The 24,001-nt window shown below is 43.9% G+C and overlaps 2 protein-coding genes across 6 annotated transcripts; both read left to right on the top strand.

The window, feature by feature from the left end:
- Positions 1 to 317: 317 nt before the first annotated feature.
- prickle3 (prickle homolog 3) lies at positions 318 to 19,738 on the top strand. 4 transcript variants are annotated; one of them, XM_069704277.1, is made up of 11 exons: positions 318 to 510; positions 6,321 to 6,403; positions 13,107 to 13,290; positions 13,552 to 13,665; positions 14,116 to 14,253; positions 14,594 to 14,797; positions 15,366 to 15,552; positions 16,516 to 16,857; positions 16,973 to 17,278; positions 17,417 to 17,800; positions 17,879 to 19,738. In XM_069704277.1, the coding sequence occupies exons 1-11, from the start codon at positions 469 to 471 to the stop codon at positions 18,331 to 18,333; spliced, it is 2,439 nt and encodes an 812-aa protein (XP_069560378.1). In that variant the 5' UTR covers positions 318 to 468; the 3' UTR covers positions 18,334 to 19,738. The 4 variants fall into 4 exon arrangements, with proteins under 4 accessions (XP_069560378.1, XP_069560380.1, XP_069560381.1 ...); XM_069704279.1 differs by lacking the exon at positions 318 to 510 and adding an exon at positions 745 to 761; XM_069704280.1 differs by lacking the exons at positions 318 to 510; positions 6,321 to 6,403 and adding an exon at positions 9,720 to 9,837.
- Positions 19,739 to 20,899: 1,161 nt separating this feature from the next.
- On the top strand, positions 20,900 to 23,448 carry fam110a (family with sequence similarity 110 member A). Of its 2 annotated transcripts, none has more exons than XM_069704275.1 (2): positions 20,900 to 20,940; positions 21,782 to 23,448. In XM_069704275.1, exon 2 carries the CDS (start codon positions 21,931 to 21,933, stop codon positions 23,254 to 23,256), a length of 1,326 nt encoding a protein of 441 aa, XP_069560376.1. In that variant the 5' UTR covers positions 20,900 to 20,940; positions 21,782 to 21,930; the 3' UTR covers positions 23,257 to 23,448. The 2 variants fall into 2 exon arrangements, with proteins under 2 accessions (XP_069560376.1, XP_069560377.1); XM_069704276.1 differs by lacking the exon at positions 20,900 to 20,940 and adding an exon at positions 21,447 to 21,692.
- The last annotated feature ends 553 nt before the right edge of the window (positions 23,449 to 24,001 follow it).

Raw genomic sequence — 24,001 nt, 5'->3', positions numbered from 1 at the left:
TTCTGGACCGGAGCCGTAAAGTTGGAGCTTCGTTAAGTTCGCAGGCAGTGGCAGTTCCGGGTTTACACATTCAAGATAAAAGCGGGAGCAGTATCATTTTGAATTAAACTCGTATGGCAGTAAATATCTTGGCCAGCAAAATAATAACATGTCTATTTAATAAAAACCTATATCTTAATTTGGCTTTTTTTTTTCTTTTTTCTGTGACCTGGAAATATCAAACATAGGCGTGGGTATACTTTTATTTTGAAAGTCCAGCCGGAAGTTATATTTTCAGTTAGGCCAGCTTTTCCGTTTCAGATGCCAAAGTCTTTAGTTAGCTAAAAGTCTGACTGAAGAGAGCAGGGTAGCCGGAGGAAAACAGCATGTAGTTGTACTCAGACTGTGTTTCTTTCCGTATTTAGTCCTCGTTATTTCTCGGCTCCGTTTGTTCACCTGGAAACTGTTTTTAACGGTCCGGCCGACATCATGTTCCTGCGCGGCTCTAAAAAGCGACGGTCCAACCGCTCGGTAAGTGCCCGCTTCGTCCCATACATTTATTCCTCAAGCGACTTCCACAAGTCGTCAATCACTTTGGATAACATCTGTTGTTTTTTTTAAAGACAAAGCACACTTTGAGGTTGTTGGGTTGTTGTTGTTTTTTTTGGTAAGGTTTCGCTGTAATAGTCGACTTCAAACGAACTTGTAGGGTTTTCCAGTCCAACACAGAAAACAGCCCAAGCGGAACTTCTTCGTCCCACCTTCACCTGGCTTTTGTTTCGGTAAATTAAGTTTAGTTTAAAAAAAAAAAACTGGCCCACTCATTTTTAATTTATTTATTTAACCACCCTTAACGTGAAGGTTGTTGTGTTATCTTACGATACTGTGTTCCATTAAATCCGACATTCTTTGTTTCTCGAGTCACGTCGGGCGCCTCAGGTACAAGTCAGGAGGGGTCGGACTACGTCATGGATTTGTACCTGAGCAGGTTGGGATGTGGTAGCTGAACATATTTATTATCGCCGTCAGCTTTTCGTGATCACAACAACAGTTCCTGTTCGGTTTAAATAGTTGTTATTGCTGAATTATTATTATTATTTTTTTTATTTATTCCCCCCCCCAATAGACAGTCAGACCAAAATGAACAGACTGACAGATGTGTGGCCATGAAACATCTGGCTCTCACCTGGAAAGGATCCAACTCACTTTATACCACACTACTTATTGTAATACTCACAAAGTGCACTAGTCTAGTAGCAAACCAGAATATATTAACTAAAGCTGCAATGATTAATTGATTAGAAAATTAATCAACAACCATTTTGGTAATTGATTTATTGTTTTGAGACTTCTTTTAATGAAAAAAAATACAACAATTCTTTGATTCTAGTTTCTTAAATGGTAATATATTCTGGTTCCTTTAGTCCTCCATGATAATAAACTAAATATCCTTCAGTTGTGGACTGTTGGTCGGGACGAAACAAAACATTTAAGGCACTCTGGACTTTAGGAAACACTGATTGACATTTTTCACCATTTTCCTAAGTCTTAAAGACCAGATAAATCAATAATTCATTTAACTGTTTTGAAACCCTAATATTCACTTTTTACCAATTTTCTTAACTCTGTGTAGCTGATTGATTATAACAATTTTAATATTTAATAGCCTATATTATTTGTATAAGTGCTCTAACAATATTTTAGGACTCGGGTCACCGGTTCCCATCTAACACATATAATAACTTCACTCAGGTATTAATGAATATCATCAATATTTAATGCAACACTCCCATTACAGTGGCACTAGAACAGCTTTAAGTCATCTTACAACACCGGTGTTTAAAGAGGATCATACAGACTTCTGTCAGATGCATGTACAATGTGTGCACGTTTTGTTTTTTAAACAATATTAAAGATATTTGTAGATTAATAGGAGGCAGAGGAGGAACATTTTGATTTTTTTTTTATTGATATTAGTCTGAGATTAGGAATTGCCAGTGATTTTTACATAAAGTTTTGAGAAACCAATTAAATGTCTTCCTATTTCTGACAGCTGAATACACTTAAGTGATCAAATGTAATATTTTGACTGTGGCAGCCAAGTGAAATAAACAAACCATTCGAATTGTTTATGTATTCCTCAGTGTGAATAGACTAAATATAAAAACCTCAGTTTGAATATGACGTAATCAACAATAAATTACAAATTCTCAATATAGCCTTTGTTCCCTCACAGTGCAGTTTCAACAAACATTTCCACAACAGGAGTGACCTGAGTGGTCAGGGTGCACACCACATGAGCACAAATGCCATCAGCAGCGAGTTCCCAGTTTGATTCCTGGCTGGTTGGACCTTTTCCCACGTTTCCTGCCTTGTCCACACTGCACTGTGGAAAAAAAACATTTCCACTAAAGACTTTTTATTTCAGCGGCTTTATAGCTTCAATTTGTATACAGGATTTGACAGGCCGTGCACACATTTAAAAGATACGTGAGTAAAGTCTTCACTCACTACCGATCGAATTTCAGCAAACCCGTCCAGTCGTTAGATATTATTTGAGTCGGCCTCGGCAGCAGGAAGCAGAAATGTATAAACCATGAGGGCGACGAGAGGTGTTGTGCCACCGAGGGGGGCGTGGAGACGGCTGGCCTTCAGGCCGCCTGTTTGATCCTGTCCAGTGACGAGAGGTGCAGCTAGGGCCAGGACGGCAAAGGCCCCCCAACCTATGACCTGTCCTGTTAATGTTTAATCCATCCAACACCACAGCTTTGAGAAGAGGCACAAATGGCACTCTGTCATTCCTCCTATGTGGCTAATGAGCTCTTGAAGAGTGTGTTTCTTCTACCAAAGCATTCGGTGTGCACCACATGACATAATTCATGTGTTAATGATTCTTGCCCCTTTATATTATTGTAAGTAACCCCGAGCTCAGCCAATGCTTCTGCATGCTGATGTCAGATAACAAAGCTGGCCGCCTCTCAGTTTGTCCATTACCTGGTTACACCGTTACTCGGCTGCAAGAAAGAGCTCAAGCAAACCGAGGCAGCGGCATGTGATTAAACCTTATACCCACTTAGTGAAAACAAAGGAGCTGATATGAAAAGTCTTGACGCTGGTCTAAGTGTAAGCATGTGAGCTGACTCGAAGTTGTGAATGTATTATTTACTTTACCCGCACTTTGTTTGGAGGAAACTTCCTCCGACCCCTCCCATCACATCCTTCACTCACAGCACAAAAGGAAAACCTCATTGTGAGGACACAAACTTGACGCGTTATCTTTTGTGGAAAACTGAAAGAAAACACCCTCAAGTCTCCGCGTAGCCTTGACATAGGACACTGCCATCGCGATAAGGAAACTAACTGGGCTAATGTTCAAGGTAATAAGCTTGTGCTTTATTGTTTTTTGTCAAAATGCAGTCACTCAGGAGTAAATTAAATGATCCTACATACTTAAATTAAGTGCTGGGAGAAGCCAAGATGTTGTAGATTCCATCTCATAATCTAGGTTGATTTAAAAAAAAAAAAAAAAAAAAAAAATGTTTATGACAAAATTGAAACCAAGGTGCCATTGTTTGGTACATGTTTGGCTATGTTTACTGACAAGACTATCGCCGGGTCATTTAATTTTTTTATATTACCCCAAATAGGTGTTCGGCCTCGTCAAACCTGCGCTGAATGCTGTGCAAACTATTCCTCCTGTTATCCCTTTGCACAATTTTCAGTGAATTTAAAGCTTTTCTCAGGATCTCTAATCCTTCTTCTTAAATTATGTCACAATTGAACCCATGATGAACTCGTAATTACTACCTGCTGTTCAGCGAGTGTCCTCTTTTCATGTGCCACAGTTACATTATGTTATGTAGGTGTGTAAATACGGATTATTTTTTATTATTGAGCAATCTGTTGATTATGTTCTCGGTTAATTGATTAGCCATTTGGTCTTTAAATTGCCAGAAAATGGTGAGAAATGTCAAGCAGTGTTTCCCAAAGTCCAACGTGCACCCTAAGATATCTTGTTTTGTCCCGACCAACTGTCCACATCCTGAAGATATTCAGTTTATAATATATGTATATAAAATTGTGGACCAAAGCAACCAGAAAATATTCACATTGAAGAAGCTGCAATGAGAGAATTTTTGCATTTAAAAGAAAAAATATATATATTTAGCACTCAAAATGATTAATTGATTATTAAAATAATTCGTTACCAAAATATAATCCGGGAGGACGTGAGAACATAATTTCTAGATCTGTTTTCAGTTCATCAATAAATAATGTAAAGAAGTAAGTGTTGATCCTTCTCCCCCAAAGTTGTCCAGTCAAGATGAACTGTTTGTGTGATCTGCTCTTAAATGTTGAGCACTGACGCATGAACGGTACTAACGAAGTTATGCTTCCTGTGAAAATCAAGTCAAATAGTGTCTGAGTGGAGAGAAATGACTGTGGAAGCGTGAACATATAGAGCGTCATTTTATTTCTTCACTCTGTGAATGGAAAGGCAGTAACACCCTGGAAGTGTAATCAACTCAGGCCGGCTACAATTTCCAATTTAGTTGTTTTTTTTTTTTTTTTTTTTTTAATCCTGCAGCTGCTTACTTTCATTCTGTGTAACCTTAATAATCGTAATATGTAGGAGTGCAGCTGTACGCCAGTGTTGAATGAACAGACATTTTGTAATGCGCGGGTTCAGTCGGTGTGACAGTGTGACAGCCCGGGAGCTCCTTTCTTAACGATATAACAAGTGAAAGGCGCACTCACCCAGAAATCATCTGCACGCTTCATTTCACCCGTCTCGTCACATTTCATACCCGACTTTGTAAGAAACAAAGTAAATATTTGTCCACGGCCATGTGGTAAATCCTAATTCCGGACTAACTAGTTCATGTTCCTATCAAACTGAATATAGTCATCAGTGCGAATAACCAAACATATCCTCCCAGTTATATAACACCCTCCCTCCAAAAACATGTCCGATAATCAATAATAAAGCACTTTTAACCCACGTAACTGCCCTCAGATGTCAGTGAGAAAAGCAACCTCAGCGTTTCCCTGATAAAACCCTCGCAGCTCTTTAAAACATTCATAGAAATGTCTGCATGGGAGAACAGGCTCGACGTGATGGTTTTGTGGTTAGTGCTTGGAAAAAGAAAACCATGTGAACAGGTATGCACAGGTAGCTCGCCGTATCGCATATCTGCATTTAATTGCTCTGCTCGTTAAACTCGGCGTTATGCGTCCTCACGTGCGGTTTCCTCGTGCATTTGAAAGTACGTTTTTAGTCGGATTTGATCTGTTTGATCTTAAAAATTGGGGGTTTGCTTTGTTTTTATGTGCAAAAGCGAATGAGGTGCACGGTCCGGAAAACAGTTGTGTACAAAAAAACAAAAAAAAAAAAAACGAGAGAGAGAGAGAGAGAGAGAGCGAGCACTGCGTGGAAGGACTCTTTTCTTTTTTTTTTTTTTCAACACTGGAGTTCCTCACATACTGTAGACGATCGAGGTACAGTAGAGTTACGGCATCAGAGACAAAGAAAGTAGCGACGGAGCGACTTCACGGCGAGGGAAAGGGTGCAGCTCTCATCCTGTGTCTGCTTCCTTCCTCTCATCTCTAAAAAGAGACTGCAGCGAGAACAGAAGTGAGACGTGAGCTCGTTGGTTTAGTGCAGCGATGTGGAGTTGCCTTTGGCGAGGTCTGATGCACCGCTCAGCATTTTTGACAAAAAAAAGGCATTTTGGGGGATTTTATTCCCTTTATCGCTTCAAAACGCACAATATAGCATTCCTGAAGCTCACTGTTGAGTATCGCTGTGTGGCCGATCTCCTCTTCTGCACACATGGTTAGTTTGGTGCTGATTACCTCAAATCCTGGACGTTACATTAGCGTAAGAAGTAGGCCTCATTCGTTAGTGAACATACTCACTCAGCAGAAGCTGTACAAAAAAAAAAAAAACGTCGTTATGTAAAAGCGTGAAAACACAATTTATATTCTGTCGTTCACAAGCTGCGTCAAATAAAACTTACCAACGCAGGACGTTTCGCACGCGTTTGGTGTCTCTTGCTCTGCCGGCTCAGCTTTACGGCAAAATGGTAAAAGGACGTTGGTATAATGTCGAGATATTCGTAAACGGACTCCGGGCGTGACGCCGTTTTATTAATCTGTACGCAGTTCGCGCGCCACCGCAAACGTCTGAACCAAAGCCTGAAACCATGGAAACGCTGCTCACGCGACCTGCTGTTGACGTCTCTCCAACCGTGTCTGGCGAACACCGTATGCGCTGTCGCTATAATTTAGTCTGAAAAATGATGCGCGTGAGCCGCGGTGACTTTGTGTTGTGTTTCCAGCAGGAGGAAGAGGACCCGGACAGAGGCCAGCCCTGCATGCGCTGTGGAGACCAGTGCCCCGGCTTCCGTGTCCACGGCTGGAGGTATGACCTGCACGGCTCCTAAACATTGCTGGCGCTGCCGGTGGACTTTGCAGGAAATGTTTGTTGGGTCGCAGTGTCTCGTGCTGCCGCGTACATCTCGTACAAACTCTGCTAATAACTCAGAAGCGAGAGGCTTAACATCAACATTTCTGTTATCTTATAGAAAAAAAGAAAAGAAGAAACTGCCGCATTTGCTAAAACAACGTTTAGAATCACACTCGTTGACTCACTTAAAAACTTTGGCTTTTTATTTTTTTTTGGTTTGTTTTTTATATCATGCATGTTACTAGCTGACACCCTGACAGCAGACAAAGAGGAGCCCAAGATGTTGCATCTTTTTGTGGCGAACAGCCAATCATCAGCATCATTTAATACAAATACGTCGTCTTGATTTCGTCTCTTTTATCAGGCTGATTTCGTCCCTACGCGCGTGTGTGTGTGTGTGTGTGTGTGTGTGTGTGTGTGTGTGTGTGTGTGTGTGTGTGTGTGTGTGTGTGTGTGTGTGTGTGTGTGTGTGTGTGTGTGTGTGTGTGTGTGTGTGTGTGTTGGTGTGTTTATCCGTGCTTACGTGTCTTCAGAAGGGCAGCAACATTGCTCACCGAATCAGCTTAGCTGCGATCCGTGTGCACGCTTAGCGCAGCTATGCATTAGAAGACAACAAACGTGACCCAGTCAGTCAGGGCACCACATGACATTCACAGAGCAGATCAGCCCCACTGTGGTCCTAAAGCAGCGCTGTAGACTAATGAGTACCATTAAACCCCGACATCTACAACTGAAGCTGCTGCATTTAGTTGACATTATCTTCACTGGCAAACAGGAGCAATACAGAGCAGCAGGATTAACAATAGTCATCCTGCAACATGTGGTGTATGTCAGAGCTGCAGAGATGTGAAATTAAGTGTTTATTATTTCTCACTGGCAAAAAAAAAAAAGAGTCATATGATGTTTCTTGGAAGATTTTAAGATGACAAATCTTTTTTTTTTTTTTTTTGTGTGCAAATCACTTGAAAATGTTTTTATAAGCACAACAGGTTCTTGGCTTCACTCAGTGGGAGGACGGGTGTTTTTTTTGTAGGACGTCCATATTGTTTTTGAAACCAAGAGTCTCTGCAGCAAAATGACTTTCAGTTGTTGTAATTCCTGCCACATACTTCTTGCGCCCTTTTATTCAGGAGTTGTTAAACACTGTCGGGCTTGAACAACATTTTCTTCTCGTCTGTTAAGTTTTTGTGCGCTTTTCTTTGAGCCCCCTTTTTCTTTCTTTTCTGTCCTTTGCTGTATATCCAGCTGGTTGGGTCTCTTGGTTAGTCTAATCCTGTCAATCACACTAATAAGATTAGGCCTTACTGCTGTGATAGTAACCTTCTCAACCACTTCATACCCTCCTCTGTATCTCCCCCCCTCCCCTCCTTTCTGCTTTTCAATGCGGCTTTCCCTTTTTAGATTTGACTTTTGTGTTTCATCAAGTTTTACTGTATATTGTGCCAAAATGAAGATTACCCCTTATTGTTTAGATTCTTTAGTGCAGAAGAAGCTAAGAGTGACTTTGAAAGAAACAATGTGATTCATATTATGAGTTTTTTTTTTTTTTTTTTTTTCTTCCAACCACATTGTGTTTAGTGCTTCCAGAGGTTTGAAGAGTACAGCACAGTCTCCAGGTTTGTCACACAAGTAAATGAATAAAGAAAGATTTATTCTTGGTGATGAATGCTGCATTCACAGTCCCAGATGGGTGCTGCGTGGCTGAAGCCAACCGTGGTTTGGTGATGGAGAGAATAAAACAAAAGGCACAGGAATGTGTACTTCATACAATCAAAAAGGCTGTAATTGTATCTTTCAGGGTTTTTTTTTTTCTAGCTCTCTTCTCTCTATTCAGGTCAACACAAAAGCTTAGAAGTTGGGATGTAATCTAAAACATGTGCTGCGCTCTACCTCAGGCCCGCTGTACACATTGATCTGTTTACAGTATGTTTAATCTGTGTAGCATTAACATGAAGCTGAAGTTTATTGTTTTAAGTTTTTCTGATTGTGGCTGATGGACAGATCAGAAATGACTTTGGTCGAGGAGACAAGGGCAGATGTCTCGTTCAGACGTTTCGAGTCTCTTATCTGATGCAGAAGAGTGAGGAACATGAAGGTGATTGAATGATTGAGATTTATAGGGGTCACATCTTTAAGACCCCAGAGTCTGCTGCTAATTGCATCTTTCTTAATAACCAATTTAGAATCACACCTTCGCTGATGGTGAAGATCATCCAAGTGACCACAGGCTCAGCTGCTGGTGATCACTGAGAGGGAAGTGATCCATCTTCATCTTGAGCTTTTTCAGACAGAGCTTAAAGTGAGGTGGGGGGCAGATGGTGCTTCCGCTGCCCAGCAGCAAGCGAATTGAGTTACTTGTGACCCACGGGTCCCCACCACGCTTCACAAGTGTTCAAAGTCGCCATCGCTATTAGTCTGGGTGATCATGCGGCAATTACTCACTCACTAATTAGTGGCAGAGAGGTATGGGACGAGGCCCATCTGTTTCTTAGAGCCAGATCTAAGGAGGGTTCACTGTTAGCCTCAGTTATGGATTATCACACCAGCAGCAGAGGGTTATATGCAGCTGCTAGACTAGACGCCCCATCCCTTTTGATATAATGATCTATAATGTGCAGAAAGACAGAATTGTAAAATGGCTGCTTGAAAAGTTGGAGCTGTTTCGTTTTGATTAGTCTGACGATTTTTCTTCCTGATTTATCGTTTTGTGAGTAAACTATGAAAGTAAACGGTTAAAGAAGTTATGGTGACGTATTCAAATTACATGCTTTATCGGACCAAAAGATACTTTGCTATAATGAAAAAAAAAAATTAATTCAGAAAATGTGGATTTTAAAAAGATGTTTGTCTCAAAAATCTATAATTCCTTCAAAAACAGTTCCAGATTAATTTCTTGTAAACTGACTAATGCATCGATTCACTATTTGTTAAACATTGCAGCTTTCGCAGCTAAGCAGCGCTGGCGATGCTTTCATTGTCTAACTGTTAGTCGTAAACATTTTTTGGGGGGTATGAAGGACAGTGAATGAACAGAAATATCGATGTGTCTTTACTGATATTCAGCTGGATGAGCTGGAATGTATTCAGAGATTTTTCATAACTTCAACAATGACTGAAAGTCTGTTTTGAAATTTCACCAGAGACGCTTTGTTGTCGTACAAAGCCATCTTGATCGTGTACTATGACAAATACTGCCCAGCAGAGAATTGCTCACGGGCTCAAAATCTGATCCACTTATTTCTGTGATTAATAACTGCATCAAAGCCACAATCTACCATCTGTGATGAATCAGTGGCAGCAGTGTGGTCAGAGGAGGAAAGACGCAGCGAGTTTACTCTTTGTGATTTGTCACTTGGACTCCTGACGTTTCACATCTTTCGAAAGGCTGCGTGAGTAAATTGCGATGCTCGATTTGAAATGTGTAGAAACGTCCGCTGTGTGCGTCCTCTTTTTAAGTAAATCTAAAAACTCCCACGGGCTTGTATCCAGCGTGGTTAAAGCTTTTGTTTGAGCCCACTATCAGGACGGAGGAGGGTGGGAGTCGGGGCTCGCGCGGGACATTGAAAAGAGCTGCTCAGACGGAGAAATTATCACATGGAAAGGAGCTGCCATACAATAACTTGCTCTGACTGGCAGATAGGCTGTTAGGAACCTCAACCGCTTCAGAGGAACACGAGTCTGGATGGGACGGCATCAACAGGTCAACTCGGACTAATTTGTCATGATTACAGCAGGTAATGAAGAAAGCATATTTTACTGACTGACAGGATTAGAGGGACGAGAAGCTCAAACAGTCATTAAGTCGGGAGATGTGGGAAGAGTGAAGGTTTATTTTTTTGTGTGTGTTAAGAAGATTGTTCTTGTCTTTCATAGCTGGACTTTATGTTGTTTTGGACATAAAAGATGAGCCGTGTGACTGTTATGGACAGGAAGTTGTGATCTAATATCTTTATAAAATGTGGTAAACTCACAGAGATTATATTATATTTAAAGATTTGGCAGGAAAGTGCAGGCTAATTTATTTCTTGGTTATTAAACTTTGATTCAATTTTGGTCAATCTGGGATGGAGGCGAGGGGATGGAACAAGCCTTAATGTCTTGATGTCATATTCAGCAAAAAATAATGTGTTTTTGGCTGTTGAATATGAAGTGAGTTTATTTCAGAGCCATATGGTGTCAATATTTACTTTTCCATTTAATCCTCCAATGAGAAAACACTGTTCTTAACTGTATGTCCTCAGTCAGCCTGTTTCATTATCTGGAGTTCATTTGATTATTTTTTTGTTAAAAAAAAATAGCAGCAGATGTAGCAGCAGTCTCTGTAACAATGTTTTGGTCCAGGAAAGCAAATTTCGAGGCAGAGTAGCATCTGCCATGTCTCCTGGTCATAACACACACGGCTGCGTGTGGATTCATTGTCTTACAGTGACAAACTTATGAGTGAAAACTACCATTACAACTCCACATTTACATGTTGTTTAGCTTAGCAAAATAATTCTTGCTCTGCAAATTTCCACCAAGAAAATCAAAGTAGATTTTAATGGATTTTCCAACATTTAGAACCAAATGTGGTCCATATCCTGTTACATCAGGAAAAGGCTCAACTAAACAGGGCTTTGTAAATTGCAGTTCCCTTTAAAAAGTGCAGCGCTTTTAATTTAAGTGAAGTCATGATTTAACAACCACTTGCAAAAGAGAAATAAGATGTTCCAGAAAAACCTCCTCAGGGTCTATACATAACCGTACAGCACTGAGTGCACAATACTGGAGTTGCTGCTTGCATTTCCCGATTTGCATTTTGTCTTTTGTACATGTTGTGACTGTAAGACTGTAAAAGAGGTATATTACAATGTTTTGGCTTTGGTCAAATTTCTCCCTGATAGCATTAAATCTGCACAAAGACAGACAGGATTTGGGACTTTCCTGAATACTTTCATGCCCCGAATTCCTCCAAACTGGCACTTCCAGTAACTGGAGGCCGCATGCGAGGGTTGGCACCTGCTGGTGATTAAAGCCCTTGCAAATGCTTTCGTCATGTGGAGGCTGGTGGTGGTGGAGGTGGAGGCTGGTAGTGGAGGCTAGTGGTGGTGGTGGTGGAGGCTGGTGGTGGAGGCTGGTGGTGGTGGTGGTGGGGTGAGACGCAGTTCATCTGCCATCTGTCCCATCATGCCAGATCTCTGGCTACGTCCTCCTACCCACTGACATCGGCATGCGCGTCGTGGTTCCCCCTCCTCCACACATACACACACACACACACACACACACACACACACACACACACACACACACACACACACACACACACACACACACACACACACACACACACACACACACACACACACACACACACACACACACACAAATACAGCTGGGACCAGTTCATGCCAACATGGCTTAAACTAAGCTGATGCTGTGTTTACTGTTATTTATATTTGTATTACCTGCTTGGCAACTGTGGCCATATGAGGTGCCAGTACAAGACAGCTGCATATATTAGCAGTATATTCTGTTGTGGGCCTGAGAAAAGGCACCTGAATCCCATACCTGGTCTGTGTGTTTTGTCAACTCCTCAATAATTAACTCGTGTCGGGTGAAGAGAGAGCAGCACGTCCACACTCACTCGCAGTTATTTCCTGCCGTAACAAACAAACGAGGCAATTGCTCAGAAGAGGAGTTCTCATGCGGTTTACGAGCGGTTGTGTGTGTTTTGCTGTGCGAGCTTTTTGGTTGCGTGGGGGGTTGGGTGCTGGAATAAAGCAGCTTTGTGCCTTGTGAACTTGAGCCCCAAGTGCCAGCTGGCATGCTGTTATGCAATCACAACAGAGATGTACACATGCAGTGCGTGCTGCATATGGCCACTGTGTCGCATGCAGTCCAACCGGGGTGCCGCCCGCACCTCACCGCCAACCCCGGGGCGCTTTATTCTGACTGCACCGGTCCCACACACAGGCACACCCACCGGCAGATTGACTGTGGCGAGGAATCTGAGGACAAGAAGGGTTGTAATACAAGGCCGAGGGAGATTATTGCTCCCATCTTCACCTCCCTCTGTTAACTGCCCTGGATTGACAGCCTGGCTTATGTCAGCGACCTCGTTTCCCCCCTCGTTTGGTAGAAAAAATAGCCGGGATGTGCTCGTCCTGATGCAGATCCTGTGAGATGTTAAAGCATGCACTGATCTGAGTTTGGTTTAAAGTGATCTGGAGATTATGTTTATGTGGTGCGTCTCATCGTGTTGCGACAACTGTTGCATTAGTAATTTTTGACTGCAGGGAGTCTAGTTGAGTCAACTTGAAGAATGTGTGTGGGCTGGTTTGTAACATAATGTCTCCAACACAAAGTGCGTTCATAAATAATGTGCTTACAAGGCAGTGGGAGTGCCGGGATGAAAGTGGTGTAAAGGGAAGTGAACCTTTTTTTGCAAACAAATTTCAACTTTTCATATATTTATTTTATGCTGCCTCGTCAGAAAAAGGCAGGCCGACACATCTTAAGTTTTGAGCCCGTTTAAAACGTTTCATTTTGCACCTTACCACCTGAAGCACCAGGAGAACCCACACAGACATTTACTTAAATGTTTGACATTCGTTCAGTGTCGTAAATCAGTTATTGAGTCCCCGGGGATGAAGCTAAAAGCTGCCTCTTGTCTCCACAGGAAGATCTGTGTGCACTGCAAGTGTGTGCGAGAGGAGCATGCCGTGCGCTCGGTGCCGGGGCAGCTGGAGAAGATGATGACCAAGCTGGTTTCAGATTTCCAGAGACACTCCATCTCCGACGACGACTCGGGCTGCGCCTCTGAGGAGTACTCATGGGTCCCACCTGGGCTCAAGCCCGAACAGGTAACGAGCAGCGTGCAGAACAGACACAGAGTCGAGGCATAAATTAATGCTACGCAGGCGCACACGATGCTCATCTTCACTTTCACATGTTCACGCATATCCTCGAACAATTTAATAACAATTTGCTTGTTCAGTTTTTGATTTATGTCAGTAGCTGAGTAAATTGCTCTGTTTTACATTTAAAAAAAAATATATTAAAAAAAAGTTGTCTGTATTTTCTCATTCATGCCTTCATGTGGACGAACTCTTTTCTTCATGCAGGTATATCAGTATTTTAGCTGCTTGCCGGAAGACAGGGTGCCTTATGTGAACAGTCCGGGAGAGAGGTACCGAATCAAACAGCTGCTGCACCAGCTTCCAGCCCACGACAGTGAGGTCAGTCTGACTGTGGATGCGTCAGACCCTAATAGAGTGGTGACATGCCAGCTGGACCTGAAACAAGTAGAGGATCAAACAATAAGTAGATCCACATAAAAATAATCAACGTCTTTTTTTTCAAACAAAAATGCCAGAAGTTCAGCTGTTCAGTTCTGAGGTCACAAAAAATATAGACCATTGAGCTGATTGTAAAATAGATAGAAATTATGAAGAGAATGAACAGAAATGTGAACGGTACAATCAGATATACAATAGATTGCAATTTTATCAAAATCAAAACAAGATATTTGAAGATGTGACCTTGTGCTGACATTTTAGTATCAAGAAAATATTTGGCAGATCAATTGGTAATTAAAATAACCCTCAGTTGCAGCCCTGATGCCAACTACATCCTCTGCTCAGGTCCAGTTCGATGTTTGGCGACAAGAATGTGTCTGTTTCTTGCAGCCGCAGTACTGTAACACTCTGGACGAGGAGGAGAAGAAGGAGCTGCGTCTGTTCAGCCAACAGAGAAAAAGAGAAAACTTGGGAAGAGGCGTCGTCAGACTTTTTCCAGTAACTATGACCGGAGCCATCTGCCAGCAGGTATGGAAATATTCTCATTTTACCTTTAGAATAACATGTAGATTCCCTTATGGGACCAATATAAAGCTCCAAACAGCAGTTTCTCTGTTTAAGACATCACTGCATGTATGTGAAATCCCATTAAAATATATTGGAGTCACGCAGACTAGAGAAAGTTAATGTGCAAGTAGGTACAGGCATCGCTCAGGGGCCACAGCACTCTAAGATTTAATGATTACAAGGCTGCATGAGCACATTGCTGTACGACCTGGAGCGTTCATCGTTTGTTAAAGGACATACCATCTCACTTCCTTCCCGGTGCAAAACTACCCCACCCACACAACCGCATCTATTTTTCCAGTGTGGCAGACAGATCTGCGGCGGAGATATCGCAGTGTTTGCCAACCGGGCAGGACACGGCAGCTGCTGGCACCCTCAGTGTTTCCAGTGTGCCTCCTGCAGCGAGCTGCTGGTCGATCTCATCTACTTCTACCAGGACGGGCAGATATACTGCGGCCGGCACCACGCTGAGAGACTGAAGCCCCGCTGCCAGGCCTGCGATGAGGTGACCGTCTCGCCAAGATCCCCAAGCTGTTTACTTTTGTAAACTCTCATCAACAACAGTTAAAGTTAAAATGTCCTTTCAAAGTCAACAGCCCGCTGACAGAAAGCTGAAAGCTTTTTATGAAATATCATAAGAAAAGAATGCAGGGACTCTTGCCAGACTTTTTTTTTTTTTATTTTTTTTTATACAAGAGATGATGATAACCTGTATGGAAAGATCCTTTAATCATCAATATACTTCAACATTTCCACTGACCACTGCACACTATTTGTAGATATTTCTGGGAGTCTCATCTTGTTTTGAATGGCCTCTCACTGTGATTTAAGGGATTAGTTGACAGAAGTTGTCTAATGGATCTGCCACGACTGACCCACAAGAGTTCTTTAGACCCAGAGGATTGCTAAGCCTGTAACAGGAGGGCGCCGGTGGCATCACTTTTCTCCGTTTTTTTGTTTTTTTTAACCCAAATTCTTAGTATGCTGCCGTATTTTTACGGCCGTGATTGGTTTACTTCTGTACCCGCGTGAAACGACCTCTCTGCCTCTTTCTCTTTCACTCTCAATCCTAGATTATTCTAGCAGATGAATGTACAGAGGCAGAAGGAAGATACTGGCACATGAAGCACTTCTGCTGTTTCGAGTGCGAGGCTGCGCTCGGCGGCCAGCGTTACATCATGAGAGAGAGTCGACCGTTCTGCTGCTCCTGCTACGAGTCCATGTACACGGAGTACTGTGACACCTGCGGAGAACACATAGGTACCGAAGGAACATACCGATTCACTGGGAACACCTATTCAGCTTTGATTAGCAGTCAGCAGACAATAAATGGATGGATTGAAGTGGCTTTCACTTATTTGCCCCCGAAGGAAGAGTTAAAATAGCAGACAACTACGTAAACAAACACGTATATCTGCTTCTATCTACATTATAGTGTTATAATCTATTTATTGGACATTTATAAATGCTAAATGAGGGAAGCATTGAATTCAGTTTTCAAAAATACCTCAGAAGGTGTCGAAAAGCCTGAAATTTAAATGGTAAAATGTAGATTTTGTTGTTTTTTCTGTTGCCCTCTCACTGCTGTAATCTTAGTTATGAAATGTTTTTGAATCAGATTACAGGCTGTTGGGAGACACTTCACACCTTTAAATTATGAGTGAGATTGAAATGCATTCTATGTCGGGTTATGAAAAGTCTTGAATTTAATTTGGTGAACCCTGCAGAAACCCTGTATTAAAACCTGACAAGTTTGAACTGTATCCTGACAATGTTAAGGCCACAGCGGCAAAAGCTTGAACATGCCCACAGACTTTAAAAACATTGCCATCACAAAGAGACCCCTATCAGTAGGGAACTTAATTATGATCTTGTTTGCACAGATTTGTAAAATTGATCATTATTACTATGTGACGACCTGAAGACTTTCGCATCGTTAACTGTGACGAGTCAGCGTATTCCATGACTGAAAACAACTTTAATGTCAGGACTATGTTATATTTCTCACAATAGAGGTATAAAAAGCAAATAAACAAGGACATTCCAGTAACCCGTCAGTATGACATGTTATACTCCTGCACAGACGGTTCAATTAATGTACAGTACAGTAATGATGTTAAATATGACTGATGTGTGTACAATATGTGTAATAATGCATTCACACAGTTAGACAGATCTCCAGCCGACATCAATGTGTATAATCACAAATATATTTCCTCTCAGGCATCGACCAGGGCCAGATGACGTACGAGGGTCAGCACTGGCACGCCGCCGAGTCGTGTTTCTGCTGCGCCCGCTGTCACCTCCCTCTGCTGGGGCGTCCCTTCCTCCCTCGTGCGGGGCTCATCTTCTGCTCCAGGCCCTGCTCGCTGGGCGACGACCCCAATAACTCTGACTCCTGCGACTCGGCGCTGCAGAGCAGACCGCCGCACCACAGCAGGCGGTGCGGGACAGCAGAGAAACACCACCAGCTACAGTGCAGTTCTCCACTGCTGCCACTAGAGGGCACCAACCCCAAGATAATGCCTGCAAAGGACTGCATTCGTACCGCAGTGGAAAGCAGAGGTGAATAGGAGGCATTGTTGTTACAATATTGGGCAGGTCCCAGTGAGTTCAGACATCTTGCAGAGACTCTATACTTATATTTTTTTTCTTTATTCCAACTCTCTGCTTCTCTCAGGCGTCCACTGCACCGCTCCAGTTCAAAATGGAGTTCCTACACCGAGCGGGCATCCTCATCCGAGAGGCTCCTACTCACCTCTGCCTCACATTCATCTAGGCAACGGCCTCGGTCCGTCTTGGCCCAGCGACCTTCCGCATTACAGTTTACTGCCGGAGGACTGTGGTGTCAAAGCTCCAGTCAGTGGTGGTCAGTTTCAGGGAGAGCTGAATGGAAGTACTGGACTAACGGGTCTTAATTCAAGAGGAACCTCATCTGATAAAGACTGTAGGAACTGGGTGGAAAAGACAAATCAAGTTATGCAAGGTATCAGAAGTCACTGATCCTCAACACATTTTAACTACCTAATAGAAAAAAAACAACTAGTGCCAGTAATATTTAATTCTGATGTTTCCATCTCACTGCCTCTTGCCTACATTGTGTCCTTTGGTTTTCTGTCCTCAGCGTTTCCTCCTCAGACAAACTCACAGCTCATTTCACCCGACTCGCCCCCTCTCCCCCTAAACAACCCCTCCGTCCTCCCACCTCCTCTGCCCGTGAAGTCACGTGACCTGATGCCCCAGGATTCCCCCCCTCCGCTCATCCCCCAGCCAGAGGACAGACCCTCTGACTCTCCACCCCCGCTGACTCGCAGCGCCACAGCCAGAGTCAGCTTCAGAGAGCCAATCAGCAGCAGCTACTCTGTTGATGAGGAAGAAGATGAGAATGAGAATGAGGAGGGGCTGCAAGAGGGCGAGGACAACCAGCAGGAGGAAGATGAGGCGGAGGGAGGCTTCGGAAGCAGGTTGCATCTACAGAAGGGCATCCCGCCGCAGATGGATCTACTGGGTGAGGAAAAGTCTGAAGGGATGTTGATTATTAACTCAAGTTTGTGCTGTTTTTCTCACAACTTCTTTTTCCACTCAGACGGGTCCTCGTACCATCAGCGCAACCTAAGGAGAGGGTGGGGTCGCTGCCACATCCCCTCCGACCCTTCTCTCCACCCGGGCTCAGAGAGGCGCTCCCTACGCTCGCGGCCCGACCGGCCCCACCTGGACACCCTGGACTGGCGAGGCGAGAAGGACCAAGACGGCTGCTCCAACGTCTCCTCGCTGAAACTCCAGCAGGGCCGGCGCAAGCACGAGGACTCCTGCTCTACTTGCTCCTCGTCCTCAGACTCGGAGGAGGAGGGCTTCTTCCTGGGACAGCCCATTCCTCTGCCCCCGCAACTTCGGAAGCAGCCACCCGACGAGGGCAAAGACGGGGAGGGGGAGGATGGGAGGGAGGCGCAGAGAGACTGGGGACTGAGAGGCAGCTTCAGGCGGAGAAGAGCTCACAGTCTGGGAGCAAAGGACAAAGATAAAAACTGTGCTATCTCCTAACGCCAACCTACACAAGAACACAACATGTTATTTTGTTAAATTATGGTGCACGAGAAGAACTAATGACCGTCTGTACTCTGGTGTTTATCGGCGTTTACGATGGTGATGTTAGCTCCAACACACTCCGAAGGTGAACCGCAGCCATTGCTTCTGACACGCTGCTTCGCAAAGGGAAGCAAAATAAACCTCCGAGGAGTCACTGCCTCCTGTTTATATTGTTGACGCTCGTTGTTCGACTCTGAGGTGCTGCAGTGTAGAAAGTGATGTGCTGAGGTTGTTTATTTTCTTATGAAGGCCTGAGTTGCAGTTAGTTTGAACTGTTGTGACCCTGCAGTGAAATGTTACTGTTTTTTGTTTTTTTTTAAACATTACCATTATTTACATATGCAAACCTTTCAGCAGGCACGAATGACCTGGGGCCAGTTTCACCGAGACGGGCTTTAACTACGGTTTAAAATGTACCTAATTCAGAGACTTTATCCTTTCATTTTACAAAGATATCACAGGAGGATGTTTTGTTCACATTAAGACTTTTTCTTTCTTTTTTTTTTCAAACCATTAAACATGGCTGACCAAGAAACCATCTCAAAACGCTCCCTTCCCCGCAGAAAAGGTTTCCCTTCTGGGAAACAAAAAAAAAAAAAATCGAATCAACACGAAGACATTTTACCGAGAAAAGACGACGAAGATCGGATGAACACAGAAAGCTCCCCCACGTCTGTAAATACCCAACATGTCATTGCACTTCTGAAAAACCTTTTTCCCATCTCTTCTCGCACGTTGACCGCAAATTATAAGCCACGTTTTCCCATTTGGCCCCACTCGGCCAAGCAGGTGTTATTGGTCGTTACCATGGAAACGTGTATATTTGGGTCAGCAGCTGGGTTATAACTTCTGAGCTCTTGATCTTTGTGAAAACTGCATTAAACCGACAGAAAACTCCGGACCAGTGTAAAATGTCTTCGTCAAACTGACCCCAGCACATCCTGTCGTCACGGTTTGTAAAAAAAAAAATATATATATATATATATATATTTGTTACTTCTGACTCTACTGCAACTATTTCTCTGTGCTCTCATGTGCAATCTATATGTGGCTGTAATAATGTTACAGTTATGGACACTAAAAGGCCAAATAGTATGGGGTGGGGGGGAGGAGGGGATGGTGTGTGATGACTTCAGCTTTGTTGTATAGTCCAAACAAAATACTGCAAAATCCGCAGACATTCTTTCAAGTCTGTAATCACACGACTTAAAGGTCATCTGTTTTTTTTGTTTTGTTTTTTATACCTGGTGAAGGTCACTGTTCTGTCTTTTTTATTTGGGGTATAAGAAAGAGATTATAATGACCCTTCTGTTTCTTTGAATGTATGTTATACTGTAAATGGGTAAATTTGTCAAACTTGTTTGTCTAAGTGTGTGCTTCTTTTTTTCCCCCACACGTACCACAAACTCAACATGCGTTAAATAGCAGAAACTGGAGAGGAATACGGCTCTCTGCCAAAAAAAAAAAATGAGCAATTAGTCACTTTTGATAATTGCAAATGTGAGGATTTGCTTCTAATTATTCAAATACGTTTAATTTTTTTTTTTTAATGACTTTGATTTTGGGACTACTGGTTGGATAAAACACATTTTGTGGGCTAATGTGGGCAACTGACAGGTATTTCTTATTATTTAAAAAAAAATAATGAGATTAATTATTTTAAAAAATAATCATTATACTCCTTTATAGTAAGAAACCCCATGTAGTACTTTTCTGATTATGTCACCGCCTGACTTTCACTTTGAATGGGGTGAGGTATTAGTAGGTTTCCTTAAGTAAAGGATCTCAGTAAGTCCTTCAGCACTGGACAGGAAATAAAAGTGCTTAACGTCTATCTGCCAGCTTAAAACAATGGCAGAGCCACGTGACCAAAAGAGGTCCGCAAATGTGTTTCCTTGTGGAACACCGACTGGACCAATCAGCGAGCGGAGGGGGCGGGGCCAGGAGCAGCGGCGTGAGTTGTCAAACAGGTTCGACTCGTGCTGTTAAGTGGCTTCAAACACAGTCCCACACACATTACCATCAACGGGACGACAGGGTCCGTGTGTTCAAGAAACCCAGGAAAAGGCTGAGGAGCAGAGCAGGAGCTGTCAAGGTGAGTCTCCTGGAGGAGGAAAAAAAAAACCAATGAGAAAAGCTGCCTCAGCTCACCTCCAGCTTCATACAGGCAGACTTGGAGCTCGTCAGGTCAAAGACTGGTGCGCAGGCCTCATGCGGGTGCTTTTCCCTTTGTTTACCTGCCCCTGCCCGTGCGTGCGTGCGTGCGTGCCACTTGTATTTGATTTCCTGCTTTTACTCCGTGTTTGCCATTGACTCTCCGCAGCACAACATGCCAGCACTTGACTCAAAACATTAAATTCGTGCCTCTATTTTTGTTGGTCTGACATTCCTCTTTTGGTCTGTAAACCCACCAGGCCCTTTGCTTCCTTCTCTTCCAGTGACATACTGTGGTGCTGCCGCTTCTCCTCGCCGGCAGAAAGAAGAAGAAGAAGAAGAAGAAGAAGAAGGGAGAGATCGTTTTAAAAAAAAAATTTGGGGGAGATCTTGGAGACTTCTATGAAGGTAAAGAAAGAGGCCACTAAAGGTTTAAACGCTGTCAGCAGGAGTTTGGCCTGGCTCAGACCGGAATGGCAAATATGTCGAGAATTTGACTGGCAGATGCAGACTGCTCAGACGGCCTGTTTCTCACACTCATATATATATATATATATATACACACACACACACACACAAAGAGTGCCTGACCTTCAACATTTAGAGGCTCATAACTATGTTTTATTTGGCTTCATTTGATGTCAGAGTTTTGTATAGATGAGGAAGAAGCAGACATTACAAACCCTGGCAACGGGCTGCTTTATTTAAAGATGAAGAGTCATTGTTCCCATAGCAGCTGTTGGTGTGTGTGTGTGTGTGTGTGTGTGTGTGTGTGTGTGTGTGTGTGTGTGTGTGTGTGTGTGTGTGTGTGATCTGCTCTGTATCGCCTCCAGACAATAGCTTGTTGACAGCTGTCTCCATCACCACACACACACACACACACACACACACTTCTACCACTCTTTTCACAGCCCTTCTACTGACTGAAAATGAAGTGTCAGTTTTATTGTGCGTTTGTCCTCCGAGAGATGGATGACTGCGAGTAATTGTTCAAATCCGACTCCGCCGGCAGCCAATGAACTCTCGCGCTGGAGGACGCTCCCGCAGGGCGATTGGCTGCAGCCTTAAATATACAGGAGGGTTTTATGGTTGTTGAGTCTTTGTTGAGTTTTCGGAGCGCTGAAGTGTCTGAAAAAAGCCATGCCGGCTTGTCTTTTAAGGTAAATGTTTTTATTGAGTGTTCATTGAGTTCTTTATTGAGCTGTCTTTTGTTTTCTACTCTGCTGACTGATGTGTCCGTTTCCCACAGGAAGTCCAAAATGTCAAGGAGCTAGAGTTCAACTGAGATGCTGAGATTACATCTCCTTACAAATGGCATGGAGATGATCATGAAGCAGACATCCAGGGGCACAAACAAAGGATAACGCCGACGGAACTTTTTATTCCAAAAAACTGTAAATGGGAAGTGGACAAGGACAGGCACGTCTACTGGTTTACAAAATGCCCGTCGAGACACTTCAGCAACCAGTGAGGCACCAAACGAGGACTGCCATCGCTGCCTTTCCTCCACGCCTGCGACCCAAAGCGCCGGTGGGGCCAGACTTCTTCCGACAGGGCCCGACAGCGGCGGGCAGACCGAAGCAGAGCGCTGTGGAGAGGCTGGAAGCAGACAAGGCTAAATACGTCAAGAGCCCGGTGGCTCTGTCCAAGCAGCAGCCGGTCAGGCCTCCCGAAGTGAGGAAGCCACTGCTGAACCCCGGCACCGCTCTGCGGCCCACCAGGAAGACCCCGACCCAGACGAAGAAGAAGCAGGAGGCCGTCCAGCTCGACTTGGAGCACCTCAGCAACCTAATCAGCGGCGTGAGTGACGGACCTCAGTCGAGCGCAGCTGTAGTTTCAGAGGACGGTAAAGCTGCCGCTTCACGCAACTCTCCCGTCCAGACTCCTGCTGGGACTCAACAGAAGAAGGAGAGGCCGTGTCCGCCTCCACGTCCCGACTGGTCCAGTCCTGCTAAGGTGCGATTAAAAGCGTCCGGACCTGCCAGGGGAGAAAGTCCCGGGTCTCCTTGGTGTCCGACTGCGGGGACGGTTCGCAGAGTGGACGTCATGCCTCAGGCCAGCCCCGTGAGGACGGCCTGCAGACCGCCTCAGTACATCCGGCAGCCCCTTCAGCCCGTATCGCTACATCCTCAGTTTCAGCTCCACCCGGCTGCCTCACACCTGCGTCTCTTCCACCCTCGAACGGCGCCGGCTTCGTCTCCTCTGAAGCCGGTCGTCGCTCCATCAAAACCTGAAAACTCTTCCTCCTCTCCAGCTGCAGCTCCTGCGCCGCCTACGCCTCCGCCTCCGACTCCGCCTCCCGCCACCTTCCCTGTTTTTCCTCCCGCCTCCCCGGCGATCACCCGTCTGTCTTCCTCCAGCTCCCGGAAACGCCCCTCTCTGACCCGGTCTAAGTCGGACATGAGCGACCGGTACTCCCGAGCCGGGACAGAGCTGGAGCGCTTCTTCAACCTGTGCGGTTTGGACCCGGCCGACCTGCAGGACCTCAAAGGGTCCAGCTCTGACATTGTGTCTCTCGCTCGTTTTCGCAGCGTCAGCGCTCCGGGGTCGGAGTGTGCGGGCTCGGGCAGAGAAGGAGATAATGACGAAGAGGAGGATTCTGGCCAAGCTGCAAATCGTGTTCCTTACGGTGTTTCTGTCATTGAGAGAAATGCGAGAGTGATCAAATGGCTCTATGGACTCCGGCAGGCCAAAGACAATGTGATTAAGAGCACCAATTTATAGGATGTTGTCAAAGAGTCTATAAACTTAAAATCAAAATTTAAAAAAAAAAATCGACTTTATTTCTTTCCACAACACGCGTGGATAACGCAAAATGTGATGGATTCCCATTATTAGACCGGTAGCAAACGGAGGTCTGATAATCGATGATATTTGTCTGACGGATAGTTCACTTTTAGTTTAGTTTTTTTTTTTTTTTTTTTTTTTTTTTAATGTGAACATTGATGAAGAAATTTTCATTGTCTTTTTTTTTTTTGTTGTTGCTATTTTTACTTTTCAAATGCTGTATTTGTTCTGTGAGTTTGATAACAGGTCTTAATAGTTTATTATAGCAGTTGTTTTGACATTGAAGTGTCGTCAGTGGTCAACAAATCACATTCTGCTCTGAATGGGTGGCATTAAAGATGAAATGGTTCAAGCATCTTTATTTGGTCCTCTCTGATGTATTTTAAAGAATCTCACCACAAATAAATGAGTTTCCTCCCTGCAGAAATGAGTCAAACATTTGATCCTCTTTGAAACAGTGTACCACCAGGTAAAGTCTGTACATTTGACCACAACCAGGAAAATTAGTGTTTACATTCATTTATTCAACAAAACAACATCAACCGATGTAATGATCTGCGGTGGAAACGGTTACTACACTCCCGGCATCTGAAGCTGGTATTTCCTTCTTCAGCAGAAATAACTTCTTGTAGACGTTTTTTCCTAATTGTCGCCTCTCCGGAACATTTGACCACACTGGAGG

Source organism: Brachyistius frenatus, unplaced genomic scaffold, assembly GCF_029030835.1.
Source record: "Brachyistius frenatus isolate BFR_SWC_R1_liver_20210118 unplaced genomic scaffold, ASM2903083v1 Contig_50, whole genome shotgun sequence".
In the NCBI taxonomy this organism is placed as follows: domain Eukaryota; kingdom Metazoa; phylum Chordata; class Actinopteri; family Embiotocidae; genus Brachyistius; species Brachyistius frenatus.
Note: the sequence above shows the minus strand (reverse complement) of the source record. Positions and strands in the feature narration are given on the sequence as shown.

Coding starts and splice junctions, on each gene's coding strand:
- prickle3 (XM_069704277.1), top strand. CDS start 469: ATGTTCCTGCGCGGCTCTAAAAAGCGACGGTCCAACCGCTCG. Junction 13,291..13,551: donor CTGGGCTCAAGCCCGAACAG/GTAACGAGCAGC, acceptor TTCTTCATGCAG/GTATATCAGTATTTTAGCTG. Junction 15,553..16,515: donor CACCTGCGGAGAACACATAG/GTACCGAAGGAA, acceptor ATTTCCTCTCAG/GCATCGACCAGGGCCAGATG.
- fam110a (XM_069704275.1), top strand. CDS start 21,931: ATGGGAAGTGGACAAGGACAGGCACGTCTACTGGTTTACAAAATGCCC.